Source organism: Drosophila melanogaster, chromosome 2R (assembly GCF_000001215.4).
Source record: "Drosophila melanogaster chromosome 2R".
Lineage (NCBI taxonomy): Eukaryota > Metazoa > Arthropoda > Insecta > Diptera > Drosophilidae > Drosophila > Drosophila melanogaster.
Window position 1 is genome coordinate 5,870,253 of NT_033778.4, and position 18,976 is coordinate 5,889,228.

At 40.9% G+C, this 18,976-nt stretch overlaps 1 protein-coding gene and 1 long non-coding RNA gene across 2 annotated transcripts, besides 5 other annotated features; one reads left to right on the plus strand and one right to left on the minus strand.

Annotated features, from left to right (window-relative positions):
• Window positions 1–4,097: part of a mobile genetic element that runs on past the window's edge.
• A 4,162-nt stretch (window positions 4,098–8,259) lies between these two features.
• Window positions 8,260–8,314: a mobile genetic element.
• Window positions 8,315–8,397: 83 nt separating this feature from the next.
• Window positions 8,398–8,604: a mobile genetic element.
• A 339-nt stretch (window positions 8,605–8,943) lies between these two features.
• Window positions 8,944–10,143, minus strand: CG44438 (uncharacterized protein). The gene is made up of 2 exons (NM_001299214.1): window positions 9,728–10,143; window positions 8,944–9,602 (listed from the first exon to the last, which is right to left on the minus strand). Exon 2 carries the CDS (start codon window positions 9,394–9,396, stop codon window positions 9,229–9,231), a length of 168 nt encoding a protein of 55 aa, NP_001286143.1. The 5' UTR covers window positions 9,397–9,602; window positions 9,728–10,143; the 3' UTR covers window positions 8,944–9,228.
• A 3,247-nt stretch (window positions 10,144–13,390) lies between these two features.
• Window positions 13,391–13,563: a mobile genetic element.
• Window positions 13,564–14,641: 1,078 nt separating this feature from the next.
• On the plus strand, window positions 14,642–16,243 carry lncRNA:CR44125 (long non-coding RNA:CR44125). The gene has a single exon (NR_073833.1). It is a non-coding gene; the product is annotated as a long non-coding RNA:CR44125 (long non-coding RNA).
• A 2,583-nt stretch (window positions 16,244–18,826) lies between these two features.
• Window positions 18,827–18,976: part of a mobile genetic element that runs on past the window's edge.

The following is an 18,976-nucleotide window of genomic DNA, read 5'->3' on the forward strand; positions in this document are numbered from 1 at the left end:
AGTGCTAAAGTCGAAGAGAAATTTGAACAAATGATGAATACTCTAACCCAGAGCATGTTGGCAAAATCTAAACAAGAGGGGCAAGTAATTATCGCTGCAGAAAAATTTGAAAAAGTTGTAAGTGACTGTGATGGCAAATCAATTCCTATTAAAAAATGGTTTGAAATTTTTGAGAAAAATGCCGAGGCATATGAACTTTCGGAGAAACAAAAATATGTTCAAGCCAGAAGTAAGATGATTGGATCAGCAGAACTTTTCTTAGAATCTGAATGTGTCAGTGGATACACTGAACTCAAAGAGTTACTAATTGAAGAATTTTCAGGCAGCTATAATAGCGCCGTTATTCACAAAAAGTTGCAAGACAGGAAGAAGAAGAGGGAGGAAACTCTACACGACTATTTGTTACAAATGAAGAAAATAGCAGCCTTAGGTGAAGTTGAAACAGTTGCTTTGATAACTCATATCGTAAACGGCCTCGACATTAAAAAGGAGTATAAGGGTGCTATGCTCCGTTGTAAAACTCTTAAGGAATTAAAGCAAGAATTCGAAATCTACGAGAGTCTGAATATTGTTGACAAGCCGAATATTCAACCAAAACCAAAGCAAATTACACAAGGTGTAAAAGCAGATCACTGCTTCAACTGTGGTTCGAGGGAACACAAACGAAAGGATTGTACACTTCCTACCAAATGTTTCAGCTGTAATCAAGAGGGCCATATCTCAAGCAAGTGTCCGGAAAAAGTAAACAGCATGCGCATTCACGTTGATAGTGCACGAACAAAGCCAGTAATCATAAATGGGATTATCATCAACTGTCTGGTGGACACAGGATCAGATGTGACCATAATTAAAGAAGCTATATTCAAGAAGATGAAAGATGTTGATTTAAACCGCACTGCAACAGTATTGCGAGGTTTGGGAAATGCCTCAACACAGCCGATTGGATGCTTCAGAGCATTAATCAAGACCGACCAGGTGGAAGCAAGCCACAACGTTTTAGTCGTCCACGATTCTAAATTCAGTTGCGATGGAATAGTGGGACACGATTTTATCAGCAAGTTTCGTCTTATCTGTAGTGCAGAAGGCTATACTTTTCTTGACCTGGAAGCAGATAAAAAACAAGCGGTTGAGTATTCCCAAATGTTTAATATTTGTGAAGAATCTTCTTTTACAGTTGCACCACAATACCGAGAAGACGTTGAACGCATGATAGAGAGAACATACGAAACACCACCCAAGCAGATAAAGCAATGTCCAGTCGAACTCAAAATTATTCCTGATGGCGTGATTAAACCCTTTCGCCATGGACACACCCGACTATCTGAAGAAGAAGCTATAGCTGTAAAGAAGCAGGTAGAGGAATGGGTCGAGCAGTCAATCGTCCGTAAATCTACATCAAATGTTGCCAGTCGCATAGTCGTTGTCAAGAAAAAGGATGGTACCCTACGCGTTTGCGTGGACTATAGAAAATTGAACACCATGGTTCTGATGGATTGTTTTCCGGTACCCATAATGGAGGAGGTGCTTGAAAAACTGCAGAGTGCCAAATGGTTTACAACCATGGACTTACAGAACGGATTTTTTCATGTGGCCGTAGAAGAAGCCAGCAAGCCGTACACAGCATTTGTTACCCGAGAAGGCTTATTCGAGTTTAACAAAGCGCCCTTTGGTTTTAAGAATTCCCCAGCAGCGTTTATACGGTTCGTTCAATTTATTTTTCAAGAACTAATCAATTCCAATATAATGCAGCTATATATGGATGACATAATTGTATATGCCGCTACCCCAGAAGAATGCATGGAAAAGACGGAAATGGTACTTAAGAGAGCTGCAGAATTTGGTCTAAAAATAAAATGGAAGAAGTGCAACTTTATGCAGAGGCGAATTCATTTCCTGGGACATATTATCGAAGGTGGACAAATATGCCCTGGAAAAGAGAAAACATCAGCAGTGAATTCCTTTGGAACACCTCAGAATGTAAAAGCCGTTCAAGGATTTCTGGGTCTCACAGGATTCTTCAGAAAATTCATACCTGGATACGCCCAAATTGCGAGACCACTGACGGACCTATTAAAAAAAGATGCCATTTTCAACATTGGACCAGTAGAGCAGCAGTCGGTGAATAAGCTGAAAGAGATTCTGGTAAACGAACCAGTATTGAGGATCTACTCACGAGAAGCAGAAACCGAACTTCATACAGATGCCTCTAAGGACGGGTTAGGAGCCGTTTTATTGCAGAAGTTCGAAGGCAGTTTTCACCCAGTCTGCTTTTGGAGCAGAAAAACTACAAAAGCCGAATCAAATCGTCATAGTTACTACCTTGAAGTAAAAGCCGCATACTTAGCTCTGAAAAAGTTCAGACACTATTTATTGGGAGTCCCTTTCAAGCTCGTCACGGACTGTGTCGCATTTAAACAGACAACAAAAAAAGCAGATGTCCCAAGAGAAGTTGGCCCATGGATTCTCTATATGCAGGATTTTAATTTTCAACCCGAACATCGTGCAGGAGAAAGAATGAGACACGTTGATTTTTTAAGCCGCCATCCCCAAGCATGCATGATGATAACATCCGAGTTGACAGCACGTATTAAAAAGTCGCAGCAGAACGATGATTCAATTAGAGCAATCCCGGAAATTCTAAAAGATCGTCTATTCCAACCCTACAAGCTAAAAGGTGGCCTGTTGTATAGTATGGTCAATGGCAATGAACTACTGGTTGTCCCTGCACTAATGGAGAGGGAGGTGATTCAAAGCGCACATGAAGTTGGCCATTTGTCGTTGCAAAAGACGATGCATAGCATACAGCAGCAATTTTTTATTCCTCATTTGGAATACAAGGTAAAAAAGCTAATTTCTAACTGTATAAAATGTATCATCCACAGCAAAAAGTTGGGAAAGCAGGAGGGATATCTAAATTGCATAGATAAAGGAGACGCACCGTTGCACACACTACACATCGATCATTTGGGGCCAATGGATTCATCGGCCAAACAGTATAAATACATTCTGGCAACAGTCGATGCGTTTTCAAAGTTTGTCTGGTTATTCCCAACCAAATCAACCGGACAGGAAGAAGTGGTCAAGAGGCTGACCGACTGGTCAAACATTTTTGGTTTCCCTAAGCGAATTGTTAGCGACAAAGGAACGGCCTTTACGAGTGGTGCGTTCGAACAATTTATGAGCAGCCATAACGTGGAACACGTCTGCACAACTACTGGAGTGGCCAGAGGCAACGGCCAGATAGAACGAGTAAATCGTTTAATTTTGGCAATAATATCAAAGCTGTCTTCAGACGAACCGTCGAAGTGGTACAAATATGTGCCTGAGGTACAAAAGGCGATCAACTGTCACGTGCATTCATCACTGAAGCTGTCACCATTTGAGGTCATGTTTGGCACCAAGATGTACACCCGAGTTGAGGATCGGTTACTGGAACTGCTCCAAGAAGAAGTGGTCTGTCAATTCAACGAGGACCGCTATGAGATGAGACAGCTGGTAAAACGCAACATCGAGCAGGCGCAGAAGGACTACAAGCGCAATTACGACAAAAAGCGCCGAGCTGAATACAAATACAAAGCAGGTGATCTGGTTGCAATTAAAAGGACCCAATTTGTAGCTGGCCGCAAGATGGCAAGCGGGTATTTAGGTCCATACGAAGTCACAGGGGTCAAAGACAATGGCAGATATGACGTTAAAAAAGCAGCAAACGTCGAAGGACCCAATGTCACATCCACCAGCTGTGACAACATGAAGTTGTGGAAGTACATAGCCGAAAATGCAGACCTATTGTCATCCGGGTCGGATGATGATGATCAGGAGGGCCGAATGTAACATGGAGTAAGGCTGAAGGCTGGCAACAACCCGGTTGGCAGCGCTGTTGAGCAGCAACATGATTGTCGGAAATCGAAGTTATCGACAATCAGTCATCGAAGGAACGATCGCAAGGCAGCAGTGGTGTGGAAGTCAGCGTGGCAGTCAGTCGAGTTCTCAGCAGCAGTCGTTCGGTCACAAACTAAGAATACTTTATATAATTACCGCATTTAGAATTAAACTAATAATTAAATTAATAATAAACAATAATAATAAACAATCTTACATAAATAGCATCAATGAACTTGTGAAGATATCAGCTGCCATTTGCAACTTAAGCATTTCTGGTGATTGCTGAGCTTATCTTAAGTTAAGGACGAGGGACGTGAGAAACAAGGAAAGTTGTCCTAATTGACCAATTAACTGAGTCTCCACTTCGTACGGTAAATAGAATTGAAAGCCGATGAAAAGCCGACAAAAAATGTCCATTTCAATTTCCAGTGGAAAAAAAACAAGACTGTGCATTAGGTAAGAAAAAACGATCCCGAAAGAGTCGTCAATACAATTCATCATCTTGACTTGTTGGAGTTTTATTTATGGGCTTAGGTGGGTGGCGTGACTAACTATTAATAAAAAAGTTCTATCCCGAATGTCATTGTCTCGGTATTTATGTGGAAACTAGATGAGGCCAAACGCTGTAATGAAACATTACATTGCTTTCCCTTAAATTGCCGGCCATTTTCACCCAAATACTCCTGGAAAATGCCCCATATCCTGGAGGGCATGCACATTCGTCAGGGCGTCCCGAAAGCAAATAAACTTCGCACAACGCGCAACGTCCCCAATCTCCCCAAAAAAAAGAGAAATTACGCTGACGGGCTAAATGTATGCAATAAAATTTTTCACACACCCCTCGGCCAAGCGGGCTCCGTGGCGACGTCTATGGCTAGTATAATAAATGGCAGTCAGCGGGCGGTGAGCAGAACTTGTGGACCAGGCCTATGCCTATTGGCTGGGGCACGATTATTAATCCGGAGTCGAGTTTGGGGTGCCGAGCAAGGCTGAAGACTGAAGCGGGTCCTAAGATGTCCGATTGGGGGCTACTACAGTGACCAGACTCTTCTACATCGAAAAGAAGGAAGCTCGCTGCAACACTAACTTCGTGACAGACACATCGAACGCTCATCCGGGCTCTCCGTTCCCGGTAGGTGCATTGCTTATTCTTAATCAAAGCTGGCACAGAAAAATTTAATTTGCAACTGATTGATTACGAGCGATTTAGAGAAATATCCCCAGGGCCTGCGACGGAGAAATCGAGATTCTAACGAACGAAGTTGTGCGGCGATGAAATGGCTGAAAACTATTTTGCTTTCCTGCTTCTCGTTTAAAATTTTGCGTTCATTCCTAGATTGGGAGGGTCGGGCAGAAATGTGTTCCTTGATCTACACTGTGTGCATGTGTATGCGAAAAATATCGCACAATCGGGCAAACTTCCAAGAAACAAATAAAACGGATATGTATTCACCCACACATTTCAGCTTTAAATAAATAAAATTTAGAGCTTGGAATTCCTTCCAGCCTGCCGATTCGCTCTTTGTTCGGCAGCCTTACTTTCGTGTTAATTTATTGTTTTGGGAGTAGTATCATCTATAGGCATTTATATCTTATTCTTTGCCAAGTCCTTGTCAATTCACATAATGGCCTTTATAGAGTTTTTCCTTGGCCCTGCAAAAATCTATATCATTCCCAGCAGCCAACCAGTCCTCCTTCTGACTTCGTTTCTCATTTGGACCCACTTTTTACTTTTTACTGCCTAGCTAAAAAAAATTAGCTTGCAAATTTTTATGCGCCCAAATAAAAGGCAAAGATGTGAACAGAAAAAGTTTTGGAATTGCTATTCTTGGCAGATCTCCTATTCCCTATGATTTTAAGCCATTATTAACAAATGCTTGGCCGAGACCAAGTTGGAATAATTGAGCTGATGCCAAAGCACCAGGCAGCAACTTGGTCATCCTGGCTAATGCCACACTTCTCGTCCCTGACTTGCCATAAGAACTTGCCCAAATGCGAGAGCAATATCTAAGTCAAATATATAAAACCAATAGTCAAATCCTTGTCTTCTTCTCTCTGATTTCAAATTTTATGGCCTCATTGGCCTGCGAATTAATCGAATATTCATGTAACACAGCCTACCGACGGCGCCAACGTAGCTGGCTTGAAATGCGTTCCATTCCAAAAGCTTCACTCGCCTTATCATCAGATATTATTTATGTCGCCTTTATTGATTGCTCCACTGAAACTCTTTTTCCTTTGAGCAGCCACCTTAATTGGAAATGAAAATGGAAAATTAATATTGTCCTTCCTGCCTCTTCAGTAAATAATTAATAGTGAAAACGGCTTGCCAATGTGCAGTTAAATTTACCTTCGGCCACCAACAGCACGACATAGAACGTCAACTGCTGCACTCTGTACTAAAAGATGGAAAACGAAATTGTATCCCTTGTGTAGTTCGAGATATACTGAAGTTCTGAGCAATTTCTTGGGACTGCATTTGGACTAAGTCCATTGAGCGAGCACTTGGTGCTCAGAGACCAAGGAAATCGTTCGCCCTTTAGTTCCATCATTTTTCGAGATACGAAAAGCTGAATTGCAAGATACACAAAATAAAAACACTCACTGGCACAAATGATTTTCAAAAAGTAAAACAAATATGATTGCGATTTAAGTTTCCATTCCGAAACATGATGGATAATAATATGCACACAAAAATGCGCCGCCGAAGTACAAAAGGAAGTCCATAAGTTGTGCGGGAAAAGGCCTGCTTTGTGCCACTCTCCGAAGGATGTGTAGTCAGTTTACAACCAAAGACCCTAGAATATTATTCTAGTTATTCTAGTGTCTTTGTTACAACCCTCCAGGCACCCAACGGCACAGGAAAGAAATAAAAAATAAGTTGGCGGAGCTGCAGCCTCGAGGCACACAAATGGCTTGATAGTAGCTTGACGAATAGGTAGTGGGATTAGGTGAGAAGGTGGGACTGGAAATCGATTGCTTACCAGCTGGTAAGCTGCGTTGTTCGTTGCACAACCAGCCCTAATTGACAAGCACACGGACGCATTGCTCATACGCACCAATGCCAAATCAACTTTTCGTCTCCTTGGTGCCCCGACCCCCCCGCCACCCCTTCGTATTTGCTAACGGCCTGGATAACTAAATAAAAAGAAGCATGAATGGATGACCAGTAACACAGTACTTGGAAGGGTGTAGAGGTCGTAGTCAGCATCAATCTGGACAAACAAAGGCCACCGGCACACATCTCCCATTTAAAGCCATACGCCATGTGCAAATTGCTGGTAGGTGTTGGGTGTTGGGTGTTGGGTGGTGGGTGGTGGGTGTTGAGGTCAGCCAATCAAGTACCTGTTTACAGAGGCAAAGCTACGTTTTAAAGCAACAACACGGCGGCGGCGGCTTTGAGGGAGGCCTTGCCAGGCATTCTCCCAGGCTAAATGAAAGGAGGAACGAATACGAAAATTAAGGGGGTGCAGAACTACCTTTTAAAAGCGCCGTGCAGATCGCAGGGGCAGGTTGCTGGTATCAGTTAGCATTTATTTGCCACACAACGAGGCGAAATGCAATAAACATGAATTCAAGCCCAGTTGCCATTAAACGAACCATGCATTTCCCTTTAGCCACAATCACTAGTTGGGCAGCTGCAAAGAATAGAGCAGGGTTGCTGAGTGCCGGGCTTTGTTGTCCATTTGCGTCAACAGTTCCATTCAACCTGCACACAGAGAGACAGAGGGACTGAGCCAAGAGCTTGCTATTTGCCAAGCAGTTTCAGATAGATACATAGATAAAATTGAACTGGGATTTGGGGATTGCGCAAAAGTAACTGAGCAAATTTCCGTAGATAGCTGAGCTCGGAGCGGCTGCTGCTGCTCTGACCAAAGATTTGTGAGCACCAGACAAATTGAATGCTGATGCACGGAGCCAGCGTCGGCGCGAAGGCCACCGAATGTTGGTTGATCCGGAGCGATGTGTGTTCATCCTAAGTGGCCAGAGTGAGTTCATTTAAAAGTGTGCTCATAAACTGACACCGTCTATCTAGTGGTCGAACCTTTCGGTCATTCAAATCAATGCAATTACTTCTGACCACTGCGGGCATATAAACTGCTCCTGCTCGATTTAGGGCCATCTGAATATACCATTCCGAAAGCGCTGAAATGCATATGAACTGACATACAGATACGAATGTCTACCAAAATTCGCATACTTTTACTGTAAAAATATATATGCCTAATAAAATAATACAAGATAGTTTTGTCAAAGACACTAGAATATTATATTCTATTCTAGAATATTCTAGTTCACTAGAACTAGAATTCTAGTGTCTTTGGTTTAAAAGGGCAGAGTGCGGCACTCGTAGAGGGAAACACGGGGTTAAAGCAGGCTAGGGTCGAGTTCTTCGACTATCAGATACCCGTTACTTAGCTAGTGGGGATGCCAACACGAAACCTAAACAAACTTATGATTATTGAACATATTATTATATTATTCGTATTATATTACTCGTAGAGTAAAAGGGTATACTAGATTCGTTGAAAAGTATGTAACAGGCAGAAGGAAGCGATTACGACCATATAATTATATATATTATAAAAAAAAATATTATAAATAAATATATATAGATCAGGATCAATAGGCGAGTCGATCTAGCCCTGTCCGTCTGTCTGTCCTTATGAAAGTCAAGATCTCAGAATCTATATAAGCTAGAAAGTTGAGATTAAGCATACATATTCCAGAGAACCGCAACATTCCCTTTCCTATACCTATCCTATCTTCCTTCATTCTTGCACTTTCATTACTTAAATAAAGGGTATTCAATATTCGAGGAAGACCATTACGGTGATTTCTATTCTCCGGAATCAGTCCGGAAGGTAGCTTCCCGAGCTTGGACAGACGGACATGTCTATACAGACTCTCTGAAGAAGAACATATGTATTTCCTCCTGTTTCATACTAACTAAAAAGTCTATTATACCCAGTTACGCTGCGAGTTACGGGTAATCAAATAATGACAGCTATCAAATATAATTTTAAAGTTCGTTTAAAGTGGGCCAGTCTCCCAACAATGGCTTGATTTAATTTTTTCGCTGTGTTTGCTGTGTTGAAGCGTATCTGTAACACTTTTTGTTTATTTTCACTTTTCGCATTATTCTACAAAACCCATCTGAAATCAGGCCTGCATTTCGCACTCTGAAATTAAGCACGGACCGCAACTAATCCTATTTTAGTTTTATTGTTCGCCATGGAACATGTTCCCATTTCGAATGCGATTTAATTTCATGTCAAACATAAGCTCTTTCCTTTCTTTCCGGCGATTTTTATGTATTGTTTGCCTCAAAAGCGCACACACACGTCACTGTTCGACAAATTGTTTATTTTGGCGTTTAAGTTCTGCTGTTTTTAATGCTTTGCATTTCACTTTTATTTCGGTTTTGGGTTTGCCAATCGACGGCATTAGTGAAAAATCAATTGAGCGATGACAGCAATCAAAGCCGTAAGCCATGAAACCAAAACCGCACATCAGTTGTGCCCCTTGTTGCTTGTTGGCTGTTGGCTGTTGGCTGTTGGTTGTTGTTTTGGGTCGCGTGTGTGTTTGTGTGTGTGTCGCTGGGTGTGTGCCTGAGTGGGAGCCAGTGCTCCGCAGGACTGGAGCTATTGCTCCTGCTGGGGTGAGTGCCATGTGCGAGTCTGTTTGCGCTGGGACTTAAATGGCCTTAGACAGGCTCTCTGAAAATAAGAAATTTATTAAATTTAGCACTTTTCCAATTTATTTTCAGGGGGAGACGGTGGAGCCTCTGCCCCATTCCGGCCAACCAATGGAATCAATGGTCGGTCTGGCTTCACTCATATACGATGGCCATGCCCCTTACGGGATGAGCAGGGCCCCAAGTCTGCTTGTAGCATTGCAGCATTTTTAGCGGGCTGCAATGAAAAAGAAATTAATTACGCACTTTCGGTTTCCATTCTCCAGTTTGTCATCGTCTAATTTCTGCTTTACATATTTTCTCATGCACTTGGCAGTGCAGAAGCGACGGGAAAGGGCCATTTGCATAGCGTTTTTCACTTTTTTATTGTCTGGTCGCGTTTTAGTTTCCGTTTCGGGTTGTAGTTTCGTTTTCTGTATCTGCTTTTCTGTTCGCGGCTTTTACCAAAATACGTGCAACTATTTTTTATGTGCACCACTGCCGATGTGGTCGGGCCAAATTCTGGCTGCATGTTGTCAATGAAGAGTCTTAGTTTTGGTTAAATTAAATCAAGAAACGGCATTGAAAGCTTGCCAAATCGGGTTGAGTGAACCTACGGCCTGATAAGCCCACAGTCCATACAAAGCGCCGAGATTAGGAGATATCTTTTCGCAGTTACTTGCTAGTTCTTATTCCGGTTAATCTCATAAGCAGTTTGTTAATTTATTTCAACTAAATCAGAAACACGTTTCACGGGCCCAAACTGTTACTAAGTCCGCACCGAACTCTCATGCTTCACGCGTACTTAACATTAATTTCACTTTCTTCCGCACTCGCATAAACGCGCCCAGAAGGGAATGAACTTTAATGCCGCAGGAAAGGGACGGGGAACAACTTTGATATCAACATAATTAGTCACGTAGTTGTTATGTTTGTTTTAATGCGACGACGTACGCGTTTATAATGCCCTATTATGAGAGTGTGGCAGCTTCAGTCGCAGTGGCCGCAGCTGCAGATGTTATAAAATAAACAAATTATAGGCGGGCAGGAATTGCGCTAGCAAATGCCAATAACTTGTAATTAACGTTATTGCCCCACCGCAACGGCCGTTCGGGCTAATGCAGGTTGCGGCAAGAACAGTTGCTGCCGCCCATCTCCATTCGCAGCCAATGCGGTCAGAAGTCGAAAATGTCTTGAGGCACTCGAAATTTTCATTACCATCTTCATAATGCCCCGCAGAACAATGCCAGCCGCTGATGTGGGAACCGCTGCGACGGCACATCCGCTAAGTAGTCAGGAACGCGATTGTCTAGATCGCGTCCACCAGATTCGAGCACCCAGAGACTCCGGTCTCTCCCAAGCTCCAGATCCCAGGCACGAGCAGATAGCGCCCAGATTTATGCACTCGCCAAGACAGAACTTTCACGAAAGTTCGCCGACCACGGTCCCCCGCCAGCAAACGTGAGCGGGCTACGTAAGACGCATGCGTGACCGACTCTGCTGCTCAGTGGGAGTTGGGCGGCCTGAAAGTAAAATTAGTGACTGCCATGAGAGGCGTGAAAATTGGCCAGCCCTGCGGCACGTTGAGCGGGGACCGCGTTCCAAACGGAACCCGAACGGAGGTGCAGTTGCAGCTGCAGTCTGCCCCTTGAAAGGCATTTGTATGCGGCAAGTTGAAACGGGCATGACAAGTGCGGCGGGCACGTAATCTGTGCTGCTGGGGCAGGGAGATGGCCATAGAAATTATGCTCCGGTCTGGGCGGGTTTGAAGAACTGCTCTGACCTTGTGCCAGAAAATTTGTTTGAGGCTTCCCCCAGATGCATAGGTAGTTAGAGAGCGACTCTTTGAATACTCCAGCTTTCAGCCGGGAAAGCTAAGCCTACACGCGGGAAAATTTTAGCAGCAAACATCACTTGGACTGAAACTCGACCCTTGGCATATATGTACATATAGAGTGGAAAATTGACACCGAAAGATAGAGAAAAGCGTTTTCCGCGATCCAGTCTTTGTTAGCCTTTGCGTGGTAATTGATTCTTTGGACAGTGTTTTTTGGAGTGAATGCCAGGCTAACTGCGGCCCGAGCGACTTGCTGCTGACGGCAGCTTTGTGTCGATGACGATGCTTTCAAATGGGCGAAAGCTGAATGGCATTTTGGCCATTTTCACCCACGACGGCGCTGACGACGCTGACGACTCTTGTCAAATGTAGTTTAGGCAACGAAAGCCGCTGCCACCTCGCCGCTGGTTGGCCATTTATCAAAAGACTGCAATTAAAATGCTCGGCGCACATTTACTTTAGAGATCTGCTCGGCGACAAACGCAAATATAAAACGCCACCGTCTAACTTGGCCATTTGACTGGTTCGAGGACTGTGTGCAAAAGGAATTCACTGCTCGTCTGAATAACTAAATCGCTTTAGTCCATCTTCTGGGCGGATTGAGGGCTTTCCACGTGGTCTGAATCCGACGTATTTCGTTTTTCGGGAGGCAAGTTAGGGAAAGTGTCTCATTTGGCCACTTAGGTAGTGAAATAATTTTGTTAGTTGCGACGCACACTTAACAACACGACCGAGGCCGAAATGGGCCAAATCAGCGGCAAAAAAGCCAAACGATACGCTGCGCTCATAAAAAGACCATAAAAAAGTGACATTTTGGCCAGTAGCTATTGGCATAAACTCAGTCGAGAAAAAAAGTCAACAAGCGCCTGCGATAAGCGTTGGGGGCGGGTCAAAATCAAATCACGGCCAAAGTGGAAAACAACAACGCCGGAGCAGCATTATTGACAATTTACGTGGACTTGCCTATGACACTCGGATATTGGGCTAGTCTCCATTTTCTTTTTTCCCCGAGTTTGGTCCGGTCCAGTCCACCAGACCACCAGACTACTGCCGACTGTTGCTTTTGTCGCTGTCTGATGCCCCCGGTCTTTGGTTGTTGTTTGTTGGTTGTTTATTGTCGGTGGTTGGTGGCTTATTGGTATTGGACTTGGTGTCTTTGCCCACACGCAACGTGCAAATAAATTGGAGTGCGTGCGAGCCGAATGCCTGTGCTCGTTGTTTGTGTTCTGGGCCAGAAAAGTGCTTTATAAGTGCCACTCCATCAAATCAAAATCAGCTGATTCAGCAAAACGAAAGTCGTTCGTTCTACGCACGGCGCTATTAAATTTGATGTCCAAATGAAAGCATAATTACACGGCCAGTGACAACAGCCGCTCATCACTTCCATTCCGCTCAAATCCGACAACAGCCCGCGGCACTGAGTGTTGCGAAGCGAATTTCGCAGAATTGCGAACTAAGAATAATACAAAATTTGCTTATCAAAGTCTTGAGGTAAATTTACTCTACCTACTTTTTGTTTAAGCGGCCGGATACAAAATATATTTGTATATCAAGCATAAACCACTACAAACCAATTTAATTCTTCAGGCGGATATTACCCCTTGAAGTGTGCGATTGGGACATATTAAATTGTCATTCGATGCTAACTGATGAAAGAACTTTTATATTTTTTTTTACTTTTAAAATTTTAAAGCAAATTTTCGCTTTTTCTTTTGCATACAGCGGTCGCTTTAGCACACTCTCCTGTCAGGATTCGTCACTAAGCGGAATGCCGTCCACATTGATGTACCTATTAATACATTTAATTGTATAAAAAACAAATGCAAAGGCATAACAAGAAATAGGTTTTTATTCATATGGATGTTGGGTGCAATTTTCCAAAACATAACATGTATACCCGAAGATCAATACATTTTTTGATTCAAAAACAAGAGAGAACCGACTATAAGATAACCGTTTCAATACTTTTTAGAATATCTGGAATCTTCATCTCTAATCTTAACTCTCTAACTTTAATAGTTACTGACGGACAGACAGACGGTCATAGCCAGATCGACTCGCTATTAGTCCTGATCAGAAATATATATACTTTATATAGTCGGAAACTCTTCCTTCTACCTGTTACATACTTTTCAACGAACCTTTTTACTGTAAAGTAACGGGTATAAATATACCCAGAACTATTTTTTGTTTCAACTACCCTTAATTTAAATTTCTATAGATTTAATTTAGGAAAAAATTGTTTTTATTATTCGACGGCACCTACTGTAAAACTATTAGAACTTTTACTAGTTTTCAGAAAATCTTTTATTATATTGGTAAGTGTTATGCGTTTATTACTTAGAGATTGTCACCCAAAAATTATGAAAATGTACTAAGATAAAGATATTTTGTTCTAAAGAGGGTTGTTCTATTAGGGTACATTTTGGAAGAATTCGGGCAAGTCGATAGTAATTTTTTAAACATAGAAAATCTTTTTTGTTGTAGATTTTGAGTAACAATATATCTGAATTTAATAAACCAATTCTTATTGTTAGGCAGCCAAACAGACACCTTCAAAAAATTGTTGATTTTTTAAATATATGTAATTGTTAATTTGAAACATGAAAAAATTAGACTAGCTTCTGTTATATTAAAATACGAAATATTTGATTAATCGATTGCTTATGTCGGTCTGTTCTCCAGAGAATTAATAATACTTTGAGAACTCCGACTCCATTATAAGTCTTTTATAAGTTGGCATTCTATGTTCTACGGAGTTGCTTGTTTATATCAGAGCAGACAACAAGGAAGGTAATTATTTTACATTTAACTACATTACATTACATGAGCTACTTTTCTATGGTTTTGCCCTTTCATGCTGATTTTCTAAGTCTTCTTTTAACATCAAGTCCCATAGAAAGACAAATTCAAAAAGTACATAGTTTAGCAGGGAACGTCCGCGTTAAAGACAGTAAACAAAGTGTTAGAAAATGGCAGACAATAAAAAATGAAAAAATAATGCTCCGTCTGAACTTCGGTCTGCTTCTCCTTTGACTGCTCACACAAAGCCGTGCTTTGTGAACACAGTTTATTTTAGTCAAACGGCTGCTGTCTGCAAAATTGACCCAGAAAATGCACAGCGAAATAATAAAAAATTTAGCGGACCCAAGAAATTTTAATTGGCTGCCGGCTGCCATTTAGTAACTATGTAACTGGTTCTTGTCGCACATGCTGCAAGTATACCTCCACAATTCGAATTTTGTATAGCCCATCTATTTGTATGATATTAGTCTATCTATTTAGTCGGCGTTGGAAACTAAATTATGTGATATTTTCAAAAAACTATTTTCCTGAAATTCATAAGACACACATTGATTTCATATTAGAACTTTTTATTTTAAGCAAGGAAGGCAAGGGAAGGCTATACTCCACTGTCATACCGATACTCCGATGAAGGGGTCCAATCGTCATCTTACTGAATGTAAAGCCTTCAATTTCTGCTTACTATAGCACTCGCTTGTTCCAGTTAGAATGAGTGTTCTAGTTGGACTAAGCATAAAGTACAATAGTACCAAAGCTTATGGAATTTATTTTCTCTTCGAGTCTATACATTTAAAAATCCAACCATAATATGTCACTCAATCATTATTCCATTTAACATTAAATGTCTTTGTCATTAAACATAAGCTTATTAAAATGACAACCAGACTCCTGGAATGACATTTTGTGGACATATGCGCCAACGTTCAATTCGTTTCTTGTGTGGCATTGCAGTCATGTTTTCAATTGGTACAATATTATTATATATCCTAGCATACACATTATAAAATATAATCATTTCTGAAGCCATGCAGACATTTCTGTAAGTGAAATACAAAAGTTCAACTTGCATTTTTTCTTTCGAATTTAAAAATGTATTCCCAGATGCTAATCAATAAATGCTTTGCGACGCACGGACCGAAACTCTATATATACATAAGTATTACTTCATTGCCAGGCAGCTGAATTTTACTCGTTGCCTGCAGCTTCGGACAGAAGAAATATAAAGCTGGAAAAAAACAAGCCATTGACAAAATAATTAAAAAATAGCCCCACAGCGCTGTCAAGAAGGACAGTCGCCTTGAAGTCGCACAACAAAACTAATAAAAGACACATTTTTCCCCTGATGGAGCGAAAAAGAAAATTATCCAGACCGTTTGGCTTTTAAAAGACAGCAACGCAGCGGAAAACGCAGATGAAAGAACTACAAGGGGCTGTGAGAACATGAATAAATAAAAATAAGTGCAGCATGCCCACTTAAGAGATGAGCATGCAATTTTAAATAAGAATTAAGAGCACAAAACTGTTCAACAAGCCAGATGCAACGACACAAAAGTGGTCGTCCACGAGAGAGGGGAGGATGAAAAGTCTTGCGTTTGAGGTACACATTTCATTGGCCCATCGAACGGAACTTTTTCATTCGGTCACTGCGGAGACAATAAGCAACTGCTTGCGGTCTGAAACCTCTAAACGAATCTTCAATTACAAAATTGATTACCATTGAAAATTGAGAATTAAGTACAGTTTTGAGTTTTCAGCATAATTGCAGCTGATTTCTGTTGAGGGGCGATCAAAGTGCACTGTCATAAGACGTAAGTTGGAGTAAGAAGGGGCAATTGTTCTGCTGTATTTGCTTTGGGAATAATAAAATCCAAGCAGTCACTAGCGGACAACCCGTCAATTCGGTTTGGGCCCTGGAGAAGCAATCAAGCTGGACCACAGTGGGAAATTCTAGTAAGGCAATAGGAGTGAGATTGCGGCTATATTTTATGTCCATGTACATTTTTTATTTATATTTGTCGATTTTTTATTGAAAACCTGCCAACGTACCATAAGAGAATATTTAAGTATATTCTGACATTTATCAGTAGAAAGCACAAAGCACACATTTTCTTCAATAAAGAATAAAGACATTTTATAACGAAACTTTTATATATTTTCTTTTATTTCAAATATTTGCAATAGAACGAAGACTTTATGCAGATAGCTGTAAAACTGAGAGACTAGTTCGCGCGTAGATGTATACAGATAAAAATTGATTGCCTTTGGGAGTGTAAAGGTAGATATGAAGGTGGACCTAGCATATAGGTATATATAGATATATATAGTATAAAGAACACTTAATATGTTCTTTGTGGATAATCCAATTAAATAAAACTACTTGCTTTTCATAGGAATATTAATAAATAAATAAATAAATACATTGGATGACTCACTTTTTGTTGATATCATACGATTTTATTATCGAATTTGGTAACAAAATTCAAGTCAAAGCTCAAAGAAGGCGGATTAGTCGGAAAAATACTACGAGGCGGCCCGCCGAAAGCCTAATAACTATAAAGTAATTTAATTGCTGATTTTTGAATATGCTTAGTCCACTGTGCAATCGTCAGATTAATTTAATTTTATGTTCAAGTAGCGTTATCCAGTCTCCCACCACCCTCTGTAGTGATTGCAGGCCTATCGACCACCGACCATCGTCCAACGGACAAGGCTAAATTCGCTTAGCATTATTTCGCTTTGCTGTTGACTCTGTTTTGCACTGTTGACAAACTGGAAATGTTCGAGTATTGAATTTGGTTTATCATCAATTTTATTGTCACTAGGCATTTACGAGCGATTATTTCAGTTGTTGCCGGCATTTATCGTCCAGCTGTGGCTCTGGTTGTTGTTGTTGCTGCCGAGCACAATGGCTTCTATTGGGCCTATAGCATTTAATTTATAGTTTAGGCAAACGCCAAATTTGATTTATTGGTCAAGAGACTATTGACCATTATGCTGAGCATATTATTTGGTTGTAATATACGTTGGAGTGAGCAATGATTCTCCCTTTGGCCCTACCTATAAGCTCTGGTTCAATTATTACAATTATTGGAATTCCATCGAAAACTGTTTTTCTCACAAATACCCGCCTAAAAGCCATAAATCAACCATCTCAGTTGGGAGCAAGAACGGAGTAAATCCGATGCCTAAAACCCCTATTAACTGAACCAGCAATTAAAATTAAAGGCTTGCATGTGCGGATCTAAATTCAGTCTAATTTTAGAATTATTCCAGTAAAACATTTATTGCTGTGTGCTTTCATTTCGCGTACATATTCACATAAGTATTTAAAACCAGTAGAAACGCTGCAAGCAAATGCCCTGACTGCTACAATCCAGTTATGTTCTTCATAAGCTATTTACATACTTCAAAAAAAAAACATACATTACGGCAAACTCAACCATGACGTCGCAGACAACGCCCAGTATAACAAACCTCACATGTTTAACAAACAGGAAGGCGAAGTAAATGTAAAAACATCCTTAAATTCATTGTTGAAATATATCTATAAACCTTTAAGTTTCTGTATATTGAGTCAATATTATTGACCTATTCTCGACCTTTTAACGGGTGAGTAGGCGTATCGACAGAGGGGAGTATATAAATCGATTTGGCTATTAATCCCGTTTCATGTATTGCAAACTTCTGAACGAAATCAGTGTAGAATAAGTTCCATCAGTAACGGGTATATTAATTTTACAACATGTGCGTCTCAGCTTGATGTAAATAGCCTGTACAATTCTAAATTCTGAATACCTCAAACTGGTCGGAACTATGTTCTCCACCACAAGCTCACTCTTTTGCCAGTCTTTTCAACTGCAGTGATTGTGGTTGCACATGTAGCCATTTGGGCTCAAAAACTTTAACCTCCTCATGAACAACCAAGACACACAGAGGAGAAGTCGCTGTAAGTACATGAAGCAAATTCGAATGTGTTCTCATGCCATTTCATATAAGAACTTTGGAGTTTTTGTGAATTCAGTGGTTAGGGCTTGGAACTTCAAATATGCATAATTGTAATCAAAAGTGGAGGTATCAGTATGTCGGGCTTCTAAAGCCATATATTAATCTTTCCGAATTGTGAGCTTGATAAGTCGTTTTTTTTTTTTACTCTGTAAACTCCGCCGAGGTTTTAAGTCCACAGCCAACACGCAACGCTCTATTCTCAAAGCAAAACGGTAAAATGCGTGCACGCGTGGTATCTGCATCTGAGTCTAGGTCTATTGGCCAGAGGCTGCGAGTTACAGGTTTTCCAGGCGGGTTCTCATCAGAATTAAGGTTCAGCGGGACAGATGAAAACTTTTGCTTATTTAACTGTTAATGTATTATGACATATCAAACAATTACACCTCTTGACGATGAGTGACAATCGCATTCTCAACACTACAAAGTTCTGATATCAACTTTGTGACGTCAAATGAGTTTGCACTTTATAAATACACTATCTGAAATATATTTGTGCCTTGTTTTTTTTGTCTTGTCAAGGGTATTTCGCGTGATTTTAGAAGTTTTTTATCTGAGTGTTGAATATCATATGTTTGGCATTCTCAAGAGATAGAAAATTTAAAGGGCTATACCGGGTTCAATTCAAAAAGAAAAGAAAACGACTGTCGACAACTATTTATTCGACTATCAGATTCCTTTTACTCAGCTAGAGGGAGTGTGAACGAGAAACTTAACATTGTTTTGTTAGAGAATGCTATAGTCGAGTTCCCCGACTATCAGATACCAGTTAC

What these genes read in the sequence shown, in the direction of transcription:
- CG44438 (NM_001299214.1), bottom strand. Translation starts at nt 9,396, where the DNA reads ATGTGCGGTTTTGGTTTCATGGCTTACGGCTTTGATTGCTGTCATCGC.